This window comes from Sminthopsis crassicaudata, chromosome 2 (genome assembly GCF_048593235.1).
Source record: "Sminthopsis crassicaudata isolate SCR6 chromosome 2, ASM4859323v1, whole genome shotgun sequence".
NCBI lineage: Eukaryota > Metazoa > Chordata > Mammalia > Dasyuromorphia > Dasyuridae > Sminthopsis > Sminthopsis crassicaudata.
Window position 1 is genome coordinate 684,005,155 of NC_133618.1, and position 14,002 is coordinate 684,019,156.

Consider the following 14,002-nt stretch of genomic DNA (forward strand, 5'->3'; position numbering starts at 1 on the left):
TTGTCAAACACTAGATTACTAGAGTCCCATTTTGACCATTTTGTTCCATAAATCTAACATATTCTACTGATTGACAGCTCTTTTGTTTAGCCACTACTAATTGGTTTTGATGACTGTTACTTTATAATAATTTTAGTTCTGGTACAGATAGGCCACCTTCACTAGCCTTTCCCCCCCTCCCCCCATTAATTCCCTTATAATTCTTGACATTTTCTTCTTCCAGATGAAGTTTATTATTTTTTTTTTCTATATATGTAAAACAATTTCTTGGGCATTTGATTGGTATCACAATGAATAAGTAGATTTAAGCAGTATTGTCATTTTTATTACAATAGCTAGGCCCACACATGAGCATTTGATATTTTTCCAGTTGGTTAGATCTGACTTTAGTTTGGTGGAAAGTGTTTCATAGGTATGTTCATATAGACACTGGCTTTGCCTTGGTAAGAACTCCTTTATGTTTAAAAGTTTTGTTTTAACATGGTTACATTCCTAAAGTTTGTCCTCAGTGAGGATTCTCTGATGTCCAGTAAGAACACTAATTTTTCTAAAAGTTATTCTACAATGGGTACATTCATAAGGCTTTTCTCTTGTATGAATTTTTTGATGATGAGAAAGAACATCCCTTTTTTAAAAAAACCAAAAAACCCTTTTCTCATTTGTTACTTTCATAAGACTTCTCTCTTGTGTGGATTTTTTCATGATGAGTAAAAACTTTACTTTTTTTTTTTTTTTTATTAAAGCTTTTTATTTTCAAAATTTCCTATGCATGATTCATTTTCAATATTCACCCTTGTAAAATCTTACATTCAAAATTTTTTCCCTCCTTCCTCCCAAAACCCCTTCCCCTAGATGGCAAATAATCCAATTTCACATAGCACCAGTTGATGTCTCTCCAAACCTTTCTGAAATTATCCTTTGACAATTCCTTATGGAAAACACTTCCCACAGAAAACATTATTACAGTCAAAGATTCTGATAAAAGCCTCATTTCCAAAATACATAGAAAATTGACTCTAATTTATAAGAAATCAAGCCATTCTCCAACTGATAAATGGTCAAATGATATAAACAGACAATTCTCAGATGAAAAAATTGAAACTATTTCTATCCATATGAAAAGATGTTCCAAGTCATTATTAATCAGAGAAATGCAAATTAGGACAACTTTGAGATACCATTACACATCTGTCAGATTGGCTAGAATGACAAGGAAAGATAATGTGTAATGTTGGAGGGTTGTGGGAAAACTGGGACACTGATACATCATTAATGGAATTGTGAATACATCCAGCCATTCTGGAGAGCAATTTGGAACTAACTATGCTCAAAAAATCATCAAACTGTGAATACCCTTTGATCCAACAGTGCTACTACTGGGCTTATATTCCAAAGAGATCTTAAAGAAGGGAAAGGGACCTGTATATGCAAGAATGTTTGTGGCAGCCCTCTTTGTAGTGGCCAGAAACTGGAAACTAAGTGGAAAATGGCTGAATAAATTGTGGCATATGAATGTTATGGAATATTATTGTTCTGTAAAAAATGATCAGCAGGATGATTTCAGAAAGGCCTGGAGAGACTGACAGGAACTGATGCTGAGTGAAATCATTATGTAATTCAATAACAATATTATATGAGGATCAGTTTTGATGGACATGGCCCTCTTCAACAATGAGATGAACCAAATCAATTCCAATAGAGCAGTAATGAATTGAACCAGTTATACCCAGTGAAAGAACTCTGGGAAATGAGAGTGAACCATTACATTGAATTTTCAATCCCTCTATATTTGTCTGCCTGCATTTTTTATTTCCTTCACAGGTTAATTGTACATTATTTCAAAGTCCAATTCTCTTAGTATAGCAAAATAATTGTATGGACATATATACATATATTGTATTTAACATATACTTTAACAGATTTAACATGTATTGGTCTGCCTGCCATCCGGGAGAGGGGCTGAGGGAAGGAAGGGAAAAAGTGGGACAAAAGGTTTTGCAACTGTCAATGCTGAAAAATTACCCATGCATATATCTTGTAAATAAAAAATATTAAAAAACAAAACAAAACAAAACAAAACAAAAAAACACTTCCCATATTGCTTACATTCATTAGGCTTCTCTCCAGTGTGGATTGTCTGATGTATAGTAAACCATTGCTGAAAGTCTGAAAGGCTTTCCAGACTGGTTACCTTCACAAACTTTCTCTCCATTGTGGATTCTCTGATATATACTAAGAGTTCCTCTATTTTTCAAAGCCTTTTCACATTGTTTACATTCAAAAGTTTTCTCTCCAGTGTAGATTCTCTGATGTCCCTTTTATCTAAAAGTCTTTACACCCTGGTTACATTAATAAAGTTTTTCTCCAGTGTGGATTTTCTGATGTAGAGTAAGAACATCCCTTTTTTTAAAATCTTTCCTCATTAGTTACATACATAAGGTTTCTCTCCAGTGTAGATTCTGTCATGTATAATAAGAGTTCACTTTTTTTAAAAACCTGACATTCATAAAGTTTGTCTCCAGTGTAGATTTTCTGATGTCCATTAAGAGCTCCTTTGCTTGTAAAAGCCTTTCCACAATGGTTACATTCATAAGGTTTCTCTCCAGTGTGGATTTTCTGATGTCCAATAAGACTATGCTTATGTCTAAAAACCTTTCCACAATGGTGACATTCATAAGGTTTCTCACCAGTGTGGATTTTCTGATGTACAATAAGACTATGCTTATGTCTAAAAACCTTTCCACACTGGTGACATTCATAAGGTTTCTCTCCAGTGTGGATTTTCTGATGTTCATTAAGAGCTCCCTTGCTTCTAAAAGACTTTCCACATTGGTTACATTCATAAGGTTTCTCTCCAGTGTGGATTTTCTGATGTCCATTAAGAGTTCCCTTGCTTCTAAAAGCCTTTCCACATTGGTTACATTCATAAGGCTTCTCTCCAGTGTGGATTTTCTGATGTCCATTAAGAGCTCCCTTGCTTCTAAAACCCTTTCCACATTGATTACATTCATAAGGTTTCTCACCAGTGTGGATTCTCTGATGTACCGTAAGAGCTTTCCTTTCTATAAAAGCCTTTCCACATTGGTGACATTCATAAGGTTTTTCTCCAGTGTGGATTCTCTGATGTACAGTAAGAGCTTTCCTTTCTATAAAAGCCTTTCCACATTGGTTACATTCATAAGGTTTTTCCCCAGTGTGGATTCTCTCATGTCCAGTAAGACTTCCCTTCCTTCTAAAAGCCTTTCCGCATTGGTGACATTCATAAGGTTTCTCTCCAGTGTGGATTCTCTGATGTATAATAAGATTATGCTTATATCTAAAAACCTTTCCACACTGGACACATTCACAAGGTTTCTCTCCAGTATGGATTCTCTGATGTACAATAAGAACTCTCTTGTCTCTAAAAGTCTCTCCACATTGGTTACATTCATAAGGTTTCTCCCCAGTGTGGATTCTCTGATGTACAGTAAGAGCCTTCCTTTCTATAAAAGCCTTTCCACACTGGTTACATTCATAAGGTTTCTCCCCAGTGTGGATTCTCTGATGTACAGTAAGAGCCTTCCTTTCTATAAAAGCCTTTCCACACTGGTTACATTCATAAGGTTTCTCCCCAGTGTGGATTCTCTGATGTACAGTAAGAGCTTTCCTTTCTATAAAAGCTTTTCCACACTGGTTACATTCATAAGGTTTCTCCCCAGTGTGGATTCTCTGATGTACAGTAAGAGCCTTCCTTTCTATAAAAGCCTTTCCGCATTGATTACATTCATAAGGTTTCTCTCCAGTGTGTATTATCTGATGTCCAGTAAAACCTTTCTTGCTTCTAAAAGCCTTTCCACATTGGTTACATTCATAAGGTTTCTCCCCAGTGTGGATTTTTTGATGATCCATGAGTGCTCCCTTTTGTGTAAAAGCCTTTCCACACTGATTACATTCATAAGGTTTCTCTCCAGAGTGGATTTTCTGATGGACAATGAGAGTTTCTTTTTTTATAAAACCTTTTCCACATTCCACAATGTTATATCCACAATGTCTCTCTCTAGGCTGGGTTCTCTCGTGTGTTGTACAACTTTCTCTCCAAGTTAAGTCACAGGATCCATCACCTATGAATCGTTGCTTGGGAGTTTCTACAACAGAATGGTTTAGCGCTGCTGTAGTTTCCTTCAGTTCCATTCTGATCTCTTCTTCCAAAAACAAAGAAAGAAAGAAAACAGCAAATAATAAAACAAATATAGCCATAATATAGGGACACCCCCCCACACACACACATTTATTCCCTTCCCTCCTCCAGCAGAAGAGAAATTCAGTTATTTTCTCTTTTCCAAGGCAAAGAGAAAAATCTTAAATGGGCAGAACCAATCATTTTAAGTCCCATTAGTTCACATCCCAAATATAAGTTAACTTCTAAGGTGCTTTATGCACAATTACAATGGAACCCACAATAAACCCGTGATAACAGAGAGCTTACCTTCATTTCTCTTAGGTGCACAACTCAGGTCATCAGCTCAGAATGGCTGAGTGACTCGGCCCAAATTCCAGTAAATGAGACTAAGTGAATGGGCTCATTCTGCCTACACTATGTGACAAATTATCTCCATTCTAAATTTTTCCCTTTCCCTTTCATTATCTGCACTTTCACTCATTTTCATAGATATGTTATTTGATGCATATATAGGAAATACTCAAATTATTTCATGATCTAAACTGCCTGTGACCATAACAAATTTCCATAATGATCATTTTCAATTCTATTTTTTCTATTCCATTATCTGAGATAATATTCATCAGGCTAACACAGTTGTTTTTATATTTAACTGAGATAGAAGTGATTTTATTCTGACTCATTACTTTTTTTGAGATAGCTATTACTTATTTCTTTTTTTAAAAATTATCATTATGTGCTCCCTTCATATCCTAAGATATATAATTTGTTAAAAATGCATGAAATTATCCACATTTGAAAATGTCTCAAATAGAAAATTGAGTTCACCATCCTGTGATATGCAAGGGTAGTGCAGGCTGCACTATTGCAATCTTTCCCTTTTAGAAGCTCACCAAGCCCTTGAACAACTGAGATAAAGATCCAAGGGATCTGACCCAAAAATGTCTTATTGGTACTTTAAGTGGTGAGTAAATGTCTGATTTAGTTATAAAGGTAGCTGTTCTCTGGGACAACACAGATGTGCACATTTTTACCTTTACAAGTCTTTCTGCCATAATTTCATTCTATTATGATCACCAATATGCTGATGTAGAGGGCTGTGCAGAGATTCCATCAAACTCTGGCTGCTTCTAAGTGCAACATATTCTTCTGGTTTCTCAACATGACATTAGAGTGATCCCAGTATTCCAGGAAAGTCTGACATTAGTAAAGACCCTCAGGGGCTATCTCTCCCTGGACTAGAATAGTTCTCTCCCTCCTGGGTTACTTAGCTATCCCATCTCATCCAATCTCTAATCACCTGAGCAAAATGTGACCTGGGTCTGCATTCTTGTAGCAGTGCTGGCAGGCTATATGAAAACCATGGTCAGGAGGCAGGGTAGGAGACACCATCATGAAAATCATCATGGAAAGGTACAACCCTTCTACCAAAACAGATCTTAAAGTGCTGCTCATTGACATGTGTGAGCTTATTTTCTAATTTGAACGTATCCTCTGATTATGTTACGCTTCTTCTATCTGGCAGATTCACAAAGGAATTGGTTGGTTACATGGGTTGGTCATCCAGAAGGGTTTTAGTTGCTATACTTTCACTGGTTGTGAGTATTTGATTATTACTTAAAAACAATATAAATAATATATGTAATGGATCCTTGAGTAAATTTCTAATTTAGTACATTAATATATGAGCCAACAGAAATAGAAATTATTATTATTTTTTTTAACAGTAATTAGCAATGGCTTTATGACTGGCTAGAGTTTAAAAATGAATTTCCATGTCTCCAGGAGCTCGTCCAATTCACCTGCTTTCTGCCTCATACATTAGCACCATGTTCATCATATCTGTTTCAAAATCAGAACAGAGTTACAGTGGATAGAATGTGGATAAGACCTTGAATCAGGAAGCCCAGGGTTTTAATCCCACCTCAGAACCTTGCAAGTCAAATTATAGAACTTCTATTGGATTCAGTTTCTTTATCTGTAAAATGGGCATAATAATAGCAGCTAAGTCTTTGGATCCTCAGGAGGATGAAATAAGGCAGTGAAGAGCATGGCACACAAGGCTGTATAAATGCTAGCTATTTTACTTAACTTTGACTCTTTTATCCCAGTTCTACTCTCCTTCTTAAACTTTTATGATTCGTACCAATTGATGATGCACTAAGGCATTAAATTATTCAGTTTATCTGGTGCACAGTGGATCTCTCCATAGCAGCTGTTGTATTGTCTGCCCCGCCACTCTGTGACTTCCATGAGAGCAGGGGATGTCCCTCACATCTCATTGTGTTCCTGCTGTTTACTCCTGGGCTGCCATGTAGCAGGCCCTTAATTGGTTATTGACTAGAAGTTCTAAGAAATGGCTCATGTCCCAAACCTAATCCCTTTGGGCACTTTCAGGAGAGTTCCACAGGTCCAAATCCCAAACAGTGATCCAAATAGGATCATAGAGGAGCACTGGAAGGGACTATAGGGCCATGGAGGGCAATCCACTCATTTTGTAGATGGGAAACTGAGATTCGCAGAGGAGCCCCAAACACTGTTGCCAAGAAATATCCAATAAAGTAATCCATGTCTGGCCTTTCTCATCCAAACTGAGCATTTACTTCAGAGTAACTCCTAGAAGCCTCTTGTAACCACAGCTCTCATATCTGTACTTTTACCTCACTCACCTGGAGAGCAACTCCTCAGGCCTTCTTGGTCCAGCATCCACAGTGCTTCAATTTGCTCAAAATAAGAGGCCACATCTTCTTGGGGATCTGGAAGCCCTGGGCATGGAAATCAGTTAGAGATGAAGGTGGAGAGAAATCGGACACTTAGTTCTCCTTAGGGAAAAGGTGAGGATCCAGCTCTGCTCCATGCTGAAATTCAGCCCTTGATGTTCAGACATATCAGTCAATGCTCACCCATTGGGGCTTGTAAAGCAAGTCACTTAAGGCAGGATGTGCCCACTATTTGTAAAGTTTCCTCTGAGAGAGAGCCCAAAGGCCCTTCCTCCCACCTCCTATTCTGTGAGGCTACCTTCTGGAATATGGAGGCAATCCCAAGGCAGATTAAGGAGAAACTTCCCATACAAGGGACAACTAGGTGTTTGTCCACAAATTGATGACTTTTAAAAAGAAGAATATTCCAAATGCTCAACCTCTCCAAAAAAGGAACGAGTTGAAAGGAAAAGCCACCTGAACAGGTTTCGGAGCTTTGGTGGACAAAATTCATGTCCAGGTAAGGGCTAACTCCTAAGTTTAGTTCCATGTTTGAGATGCTTCCCCTGAATTAATCTTTGACCAGGGAATGGGTAAGAGAAAGCTTTGGGAACAACAAAAGAAATCCCCAGGTTCTTTCATACAATACAAGACCAGCCCTTTCCCTTCTCTTCTCCCACCACAAGTCCTTCACACTGGGCAATGAAGGTATTCCCTTTGCTTATAGACTTGCAATTATCAGGGGAAGTGTCCTCACCTAGGGAGAGCAGATTCCGGGCATTCTCCACCATGACTTCCTTGTACAGCTCCTTCTGAGAGGGGTCCAAGAGCCCCCACTCCTCCTGGGTGAAGTCCACAGCCACATCCTTGAATGTCACAACCTCCTGATGCATCAAAAGTCAGAAAACATGGAGCTGAAAGACCCTCTAGAAGTAAAGTCCAACCCTCTCCAATTTACAGGAGGAAACTGAAACAGAGAGCAGGGATTTGCCCAAAGATTATAGGCTTTCTGAGAGTCAGAGTCAACTCTTGAACCCGTGGTCATTAAGAGACTGATTGAATTTAGGATCTGTTGAAATAAAGCTGAGAAGTGACTTATTATGGAACGAATAAGGAACAGCATCCTAAGGCCACATGGCATATTCCATTAATGAATTCTTCCACACTCTTTTCCTTGGCAATCCTATTGCTCTCCCAACCCCATTTCCTATTTCCACTCCCTGTGCCTATCTTACTTCTTCCTTTTATCTATAACCTCTTCTCCTAAGTAAACCACATTTGGCCAAAGAGAATGGTCATTGTGAATTTTACACATATAAGTCGAGCTAGGAATTGCTTACCTGACCTCATCCTGATATATATGTAAGGCACATTTCACAGTTTATTTCCTTTATTCTATTATTTCACTTTTGATACACTAAAGATTTCTTTGCTTTTTTATACTTTTCGTAATTGCCAAGGAGAAGACCATATGGGGTGTCAGGGAGGAGGGCAAAAACTTGGAAAAAGTGGAGCAAGGCCGGAGGCCTGCCTTTGTGTAGAGGACTGAAACTCTGAAAAAGTATGCTTGAATCGGACAGTAGAACACTTAAGGCTAATTAACATTTTGATGTCAGATAATGCCTCTATATACATATATTTAGTTGATATGGCAATGTGATGGCTCTCCTCATGACTGGCGCTTGCTGAATGTTGGGTCTTAAGGTAATTGTAGACAAGGATTGGAGGGCTGAGGGAGAGAGGTCAGCCTCAATTGACTACAGGACGAGGAAGAGAGAGGCTAGAGAATCCTGACTCCAGAATCCAGGATACACTTTTGGCAAACTAAATGGCAGTTTGCCTACCCCCTTCACTTCTCCCTCTAAAGACCAAGAACTTTAATTTATCCTGACTCTGACTGATCCTGTGGCCCTCTAGGGAACTAGCCCGGATGTTATATTTGGTGCCCAAACACCTTTGGAGGTGCGTTCCACTGATGGATATTCTTATAGGAGAGAGGGGACCTCAACGTGAAGTGTGTGTGTGTGTGGGGGGTTTAGTACCTGAAAAGTCCCCTTGTCTTGGAATTGGGGGAGTTGCCACTCTTGCTGCTGACACCTGCTTTTATACAGTGTTCTGAAAAGAATGGTTGGTCTACAAGCAGTGGCAGAAAGCTCCTATAGTACAGCCCTAGAATGGGGACCTTGGAGCCTTTGACTGCTTGAAGTGCCAAGTTAAAAAGACCCGGTGAACAGAGGACCTATGTGACAGAACGAGAATCTAGGCAAAACAGCAAGAGAAGGTGGATAATGAGGAGAGGGAGAGAAATCCTTGTTAGAAAAGGGAAGAAAATAGATGAAATCAGAAAACTAATGAACAGCACTAGTTGAAGGTCAAGAGAGGGAGGGGAATCTACAAGAGAAGTAAGAGGAAAAGGGGATGAAGAAATGTTTCATGAAATAAAATAGAAGAGATGAACAAATGTCTAGAGAAACTTGAGGTAAAAGACTTATGGCATCTTCTAAATGGGACAAAAGAGGGAATATTCATATTTCTTTTCAACACATAGTACTTTTAGAAAATTTAACCATTGGGATACAGAGCTCCTCCACACAGATGAAAAAAGTCAGAAATATTCAATATACTCTTTTATTCCCTAAAGAAATAAAAATGAAAATTGGTTCAAAGATCACCAATAAAAATTACAAACCTAAAAGGAGATTTACCAGTGACTTATTAAATAATGATTGAGTCAGAGGATAAATCTTAGAAATGATAACTTTGTAAAGAAAAATGAATATGATTAAACAATATCCCAAAACTTCTGGGATGCAGCTAAAGCAGTCTCAAGGGGGGGGGGGGATTTATAGACTTAACATCACACACTGTAAATAAAGAATAAGAACTGTTTAATTGAATATGCATTATAAAAAAAAAACTAGAAAAAATAAATGAAAAACCCAATATAAATACAAAAATGAGATATTAAAATTAGAAGGGAAATAGACGAATAGAAAAATTGGATACAAAAAAATGATAAAAACAAAAATGGCTTCTTTGAAATGATTCAAAAAGTGGAGAAAACTCTTATTAATATGATCAAAAAGGTAGAGAGCATAAAATCCAGTCACTGAAATAGCAAATGGTAAAGGTGAAATGGGCAATCTCCTCTGATAGCTCTGCTAGCCTTTCTCATGACTAGCCTGTATGCATTCATGTGGATAGAACTCCTGATGCCCAAGAGAAAAATTCTCAGATTTCTTTCTGCTAGAACAACACCAACTTCCTGAAAGAGATGTCTGAAGGAAAATTCCCAGGAAACCCTCGCCAAAATGCAGAGCTGCCAAGTCGATGAGGAAAATCCTGCAAGCCTCCAGAAAGTCCAGTACAATTCAAGTACCAAGGAGACACCATTAGGACCAGACCAGTTGCTGCAATTTGACAGCAACTTTCATTAAAGAGAAGAGAACCTGGAATAGGATACGACAGAAGATAAAGGACCGGATCTTATGGCCAAGAGTAAATTATGAAGCAAAAACAAATGGAATGCTTTTAGGAAAGAAGGACCTTTAATGAAAGTCCTTCCAAGCATTCCTAAGGAAAAGACCACAAATGTAGAAAACTTACAAAGTTCAGATGCAAATGAAGAGAAGTACAAAAAATAATCCAGAATGAATTAGCCTCAGGGATTCAAAATAAAGGGAAGAACTAGTTACTTATAATCATAGTGATTGACATGTGTTCCTTCTGATTCCCATTTGGGCTCACAGAGGAAATCAAAGTAGAGTAAAGCTGGGAGGGGTTCTGTTATGTCTGGATGATCTTAAGGAGAGACTGGAGAGAAGGAAGGGCTAGGAAATGTTGTCTCTATAAACATCTCTGTAACACCTCTATAAACAAGGTGGTGGGACATCTGAACCTCAGTCATTTAGTCAAAGGAAGGAAGAATGCCCAGGACACAGGCAGATGAAGGGAGAAATGCAGTTTAATCCCCAGTGAATTGACTAGAGTCAGTTCTATCCATTATATTCTTCCAGGTCAACCCAGGACCTGCTGCAATCTAGAACAATCATAATATCTGAGAACTGGGAGTGCCACGACACCCTAATGTGACTCTTAATCCTTCCTTTTCTCTTAGTTGTTCTCATGGTCTCTGCCAGTGCCTAGCACTCTGCATAGGGGAGCTTAAATTAAAACAGAAGGAAAAAAAATCAGTTGGTATAGTACTTTGGGGCCCAGGAATGACAGAGGGGAGGAAGAGAATCCCAGTAGCCTCTTTTAGACAGGAGAGATGGGTCCCTGTGCCAGGGAGGGTCTTAGAAGCACCAGAGCAGCAGGATGGCCCAAGCTCTGTGTACTAGAACTCCTGCCCTTGGACCCAGGCCTTTCTCAGTGTTTATTGACTGGAGCCAAGGAATGGTCCAAGTGAGGGATTCAAGGAGACCTGGGAAGGCTTGGCGGACTTGAGGAAGAAGGACAGGAGCACCTCAGGAGGACAATTTCTGTTCTGATGACCAGGACAAGAGCTGGGAAGCCTTCCAGGCTTGGCTCCCAGCCTGTCAAGGACAAACTCTGGATGAAGGGTTTTCTAGGAGCTTCAGGGAGATGCTCTGGAGTGGAGAGTCATGAAGAAGTGGTAGACCTTGTCAGTCCCTTGTAATGAGGAGGAACTAACAAATGGTGGAGTAGAAGGTGTGTGTGTGTGCACCCAAGATGCCAAGGGTCCAAGGATGCAGTTGGGCAGGGCAGTGTTACTATTGGGTTCCCTTGTTTTTGTACAGAAATGACCCATACATCAGGCCCTGACAGCTCCACAGCCCATCCTCCATGTCTAGGGAAATGGCTGTGATTGCTGCTATCGGTCAGGTCTGGGATGGACTGCACTCACCTGAGGAGGAGGTCCGAGGCTCCCAGGGCCCATTCCCTCTGGCTCCAGGCTCCCTGTGGACGTAGCAAACACCCAGAGTGACTCCTTTTTGTCAAGTTCCTCCCTTTGGTTGCTGATCTTTATCTCAGGGTCCTGCTGCTTCCACCTGCAAGGGGCCCACAAAGTAACCATGGGGGTCTTTAATTTTGTCTCTCTGAAAAGCCAGAGAAAACCAGGACCCCCAGGAGAGTCCCTCCCTTCTTTCCCTCTGCATAGAAAAGCCCAACTTCCCCTCATTCTGGTCCTAGGCTGCCTGCCTTTGATTTCATAGCCTGGGAGAATGCTGTTTGGGGCCCTGACAGTAAAACTGTTCTAATTTCACCCCACTTTTGCTGTCTATCTTTGACCCAATTCCTGGGCCAGACCTAGGTCCCCAGAAGAAGCTGGAGAGGGAGAACAGGACTTTACCCTCTTTTTTCTCAGCATGAGGCAAGTCCACAGGGATTCCTGGTGGAGTGTGAGGTCCTCCCTCATCCTAATCCTGGCCCTGTCACTGGGGGAGAGATTGTACTCTAAAGAACAATGCAGAGAGGGTCAAGTTAGAAAGGGAGGTGGCCTGAAGAGGAAGAATGATCCCCTCCTTTTACTCCTTTTCTCCCTTCTCTCTCCATTCTTCTATTGATAACATAGAGATCCCAGATGAGAGGAGACCACTCAGCCTCCATGGCTCTTGAGTCAGAGCTCTCCCCCTGAAACTGGTCTTTTGACTCCCTGCCTCCCTTCCAACCAACTAACATACCCATTTTTCTGGACAAAAGACTGACTGCATTAGGTAAGAGGGAGCAAAAGTGGGGAGGCAGAGGATGGGGAAGGCTCAGGGAATGACTAGGGCAAGCCTGAGCCTGGGAGACAAAATCCAGTCTGACATTCAATTCAGCCAGAAGAGGGCCAGGGAAGCAGGAGGTCTGGGGATCAGAGCTGGGGTCTCACAGACCAATGGAAGTCATGGGCTAGTGGGGGGAGAAGGGGTGGGCAGCTGAGCCTAGGAAAGCAGTAAGACTAATCCTCAGGTCTACCTAGGAGCTGGGGAGGATGCTGGGACTTTCTGGTGCAGTTTAAGCTTGGAGGCCGAGGGCAGGACAGCTGAATCTCTAACCAAGAGATGGGATGGGGAGACGGGACAACCGGATCCTGATCAAAAGGCTGAAATTATGGAAAAATCTGAAGTTTGGGAAAGTGGGACCCAATGGGAAATCTAGGCAAGTTTGGGAAGTGATTGGGAGTCTGGAAAAGGTTAAATGCATCCAAAAGGCAGTCTTGGTGGAAATGAGTGCCCCTGTACCCCAAGATCAGACGAGGAGACTCAAGGGCAGCCAGTGGGAGTCATATGGGGCATGTTGTCTCAGACCTACCTGGGAGCTGCAAGCACAGGCTCGGGTGCCGGAATGCCGAGAGATCCCAGCTCCAAGGGGAAAAAAGGGGAGAGCCCTGAGCTCGGAGAGGGGAGGAGGGGAGGGAGGGGAAGTGGAGGGGGGGGGGAAAGGGGAGGAATCTGAGCTCGGAGAGGGGAGGAGGGGAGGGAGGGGAGGTGGAGGAGGGGGGGGAAAGGGGAGGGATCTGAGCTCGGAGAGGGGAGGAGGGGAGGGAGGAGAGGTGGAGGGGGGGAAGGGGAGGGATCTGAGCTCGGAGAGGGGAAGAGGGGAGGGAGGGGAGGGGGAGGAGGGAGAGACCCGAGCTCCCGGGGAAAAAGGGGAAGGATCTGAGTTCAGGGGGAAAGGGGAGAGACCTGAGTTCCCACGGAAAAAGAGGAGAGATCTAAGCTCCGGTGGGGGAAAGATGAGAGATCTTTGTTCCAAAGGGGGAAAGGGAAAGACCCGAGCTCCCAGGGGGAAAGGGGAGAGAACGGAGGAACTTCCAGGGAAAAGGGGGGAGAGGCCGGAGGAGCTCCCAGGGAAGAAACGGGGACAAACCAAATCTCCCAGATAACACCGAGCAGTTTCCACAGCAGGGAAGGCAAAAGGGGCAGGAATGGATTGTAGCTCAGACTTCCTGTTTCTGGACAGCCCAGTCTGGGAGGGTCTTCCTGGTCCCAAGAGCCCCGCCCCGTCCCTCCCCCAGCATGCTGGAGCCCTCTCCTCCAATCACACCCAGGGCCTGCCCTCCAGGGCTCCCAGGGCCTCTCCCCACCTTAGACCTGCCCCCATCACAAAAAGCTCTGCCCTAACCTCCTCCCAGGCCTCCAGAGTCCTCCCAGACCTCCAGAGTCCTCCCAGGCTGGGCCCGTCTGAGGCTCCTCCT

The 14,002-nt window shown here is 41.9% G+C and overlaps 1 protein-coding gene across 1 annotated transcript in view; it reads right to left on the reverse strand.

Moving 5' to 3' along the window:
• The window catches only part of LOC141559132 (uncharacterized), a 123,038-nt gene extending 109,246 nt beyond the window's left edge, over nt 1-13,792 (reverse strand). Inside the window, exons 1-2 of the mRNA XM_074297246.1 lie at nt 13,117-13,792; nt 11,726-11,870 (exon numbers count right to left, since the gene is read on the reverse strand). Coding sequence (XP_074153347.1) covers nt 11,726-11,758 — 33 coding nt within the window. The 5' untranslated portion in view covers nt 11,759-11,870; nt 13,117-13,792. The remainder of the gene's footprint in view (nt 1-11,725; nt 11,871-13,116) is intronic.
• Nucleotides 13,793-14,002: the final 210 nt, after the last annotated feature.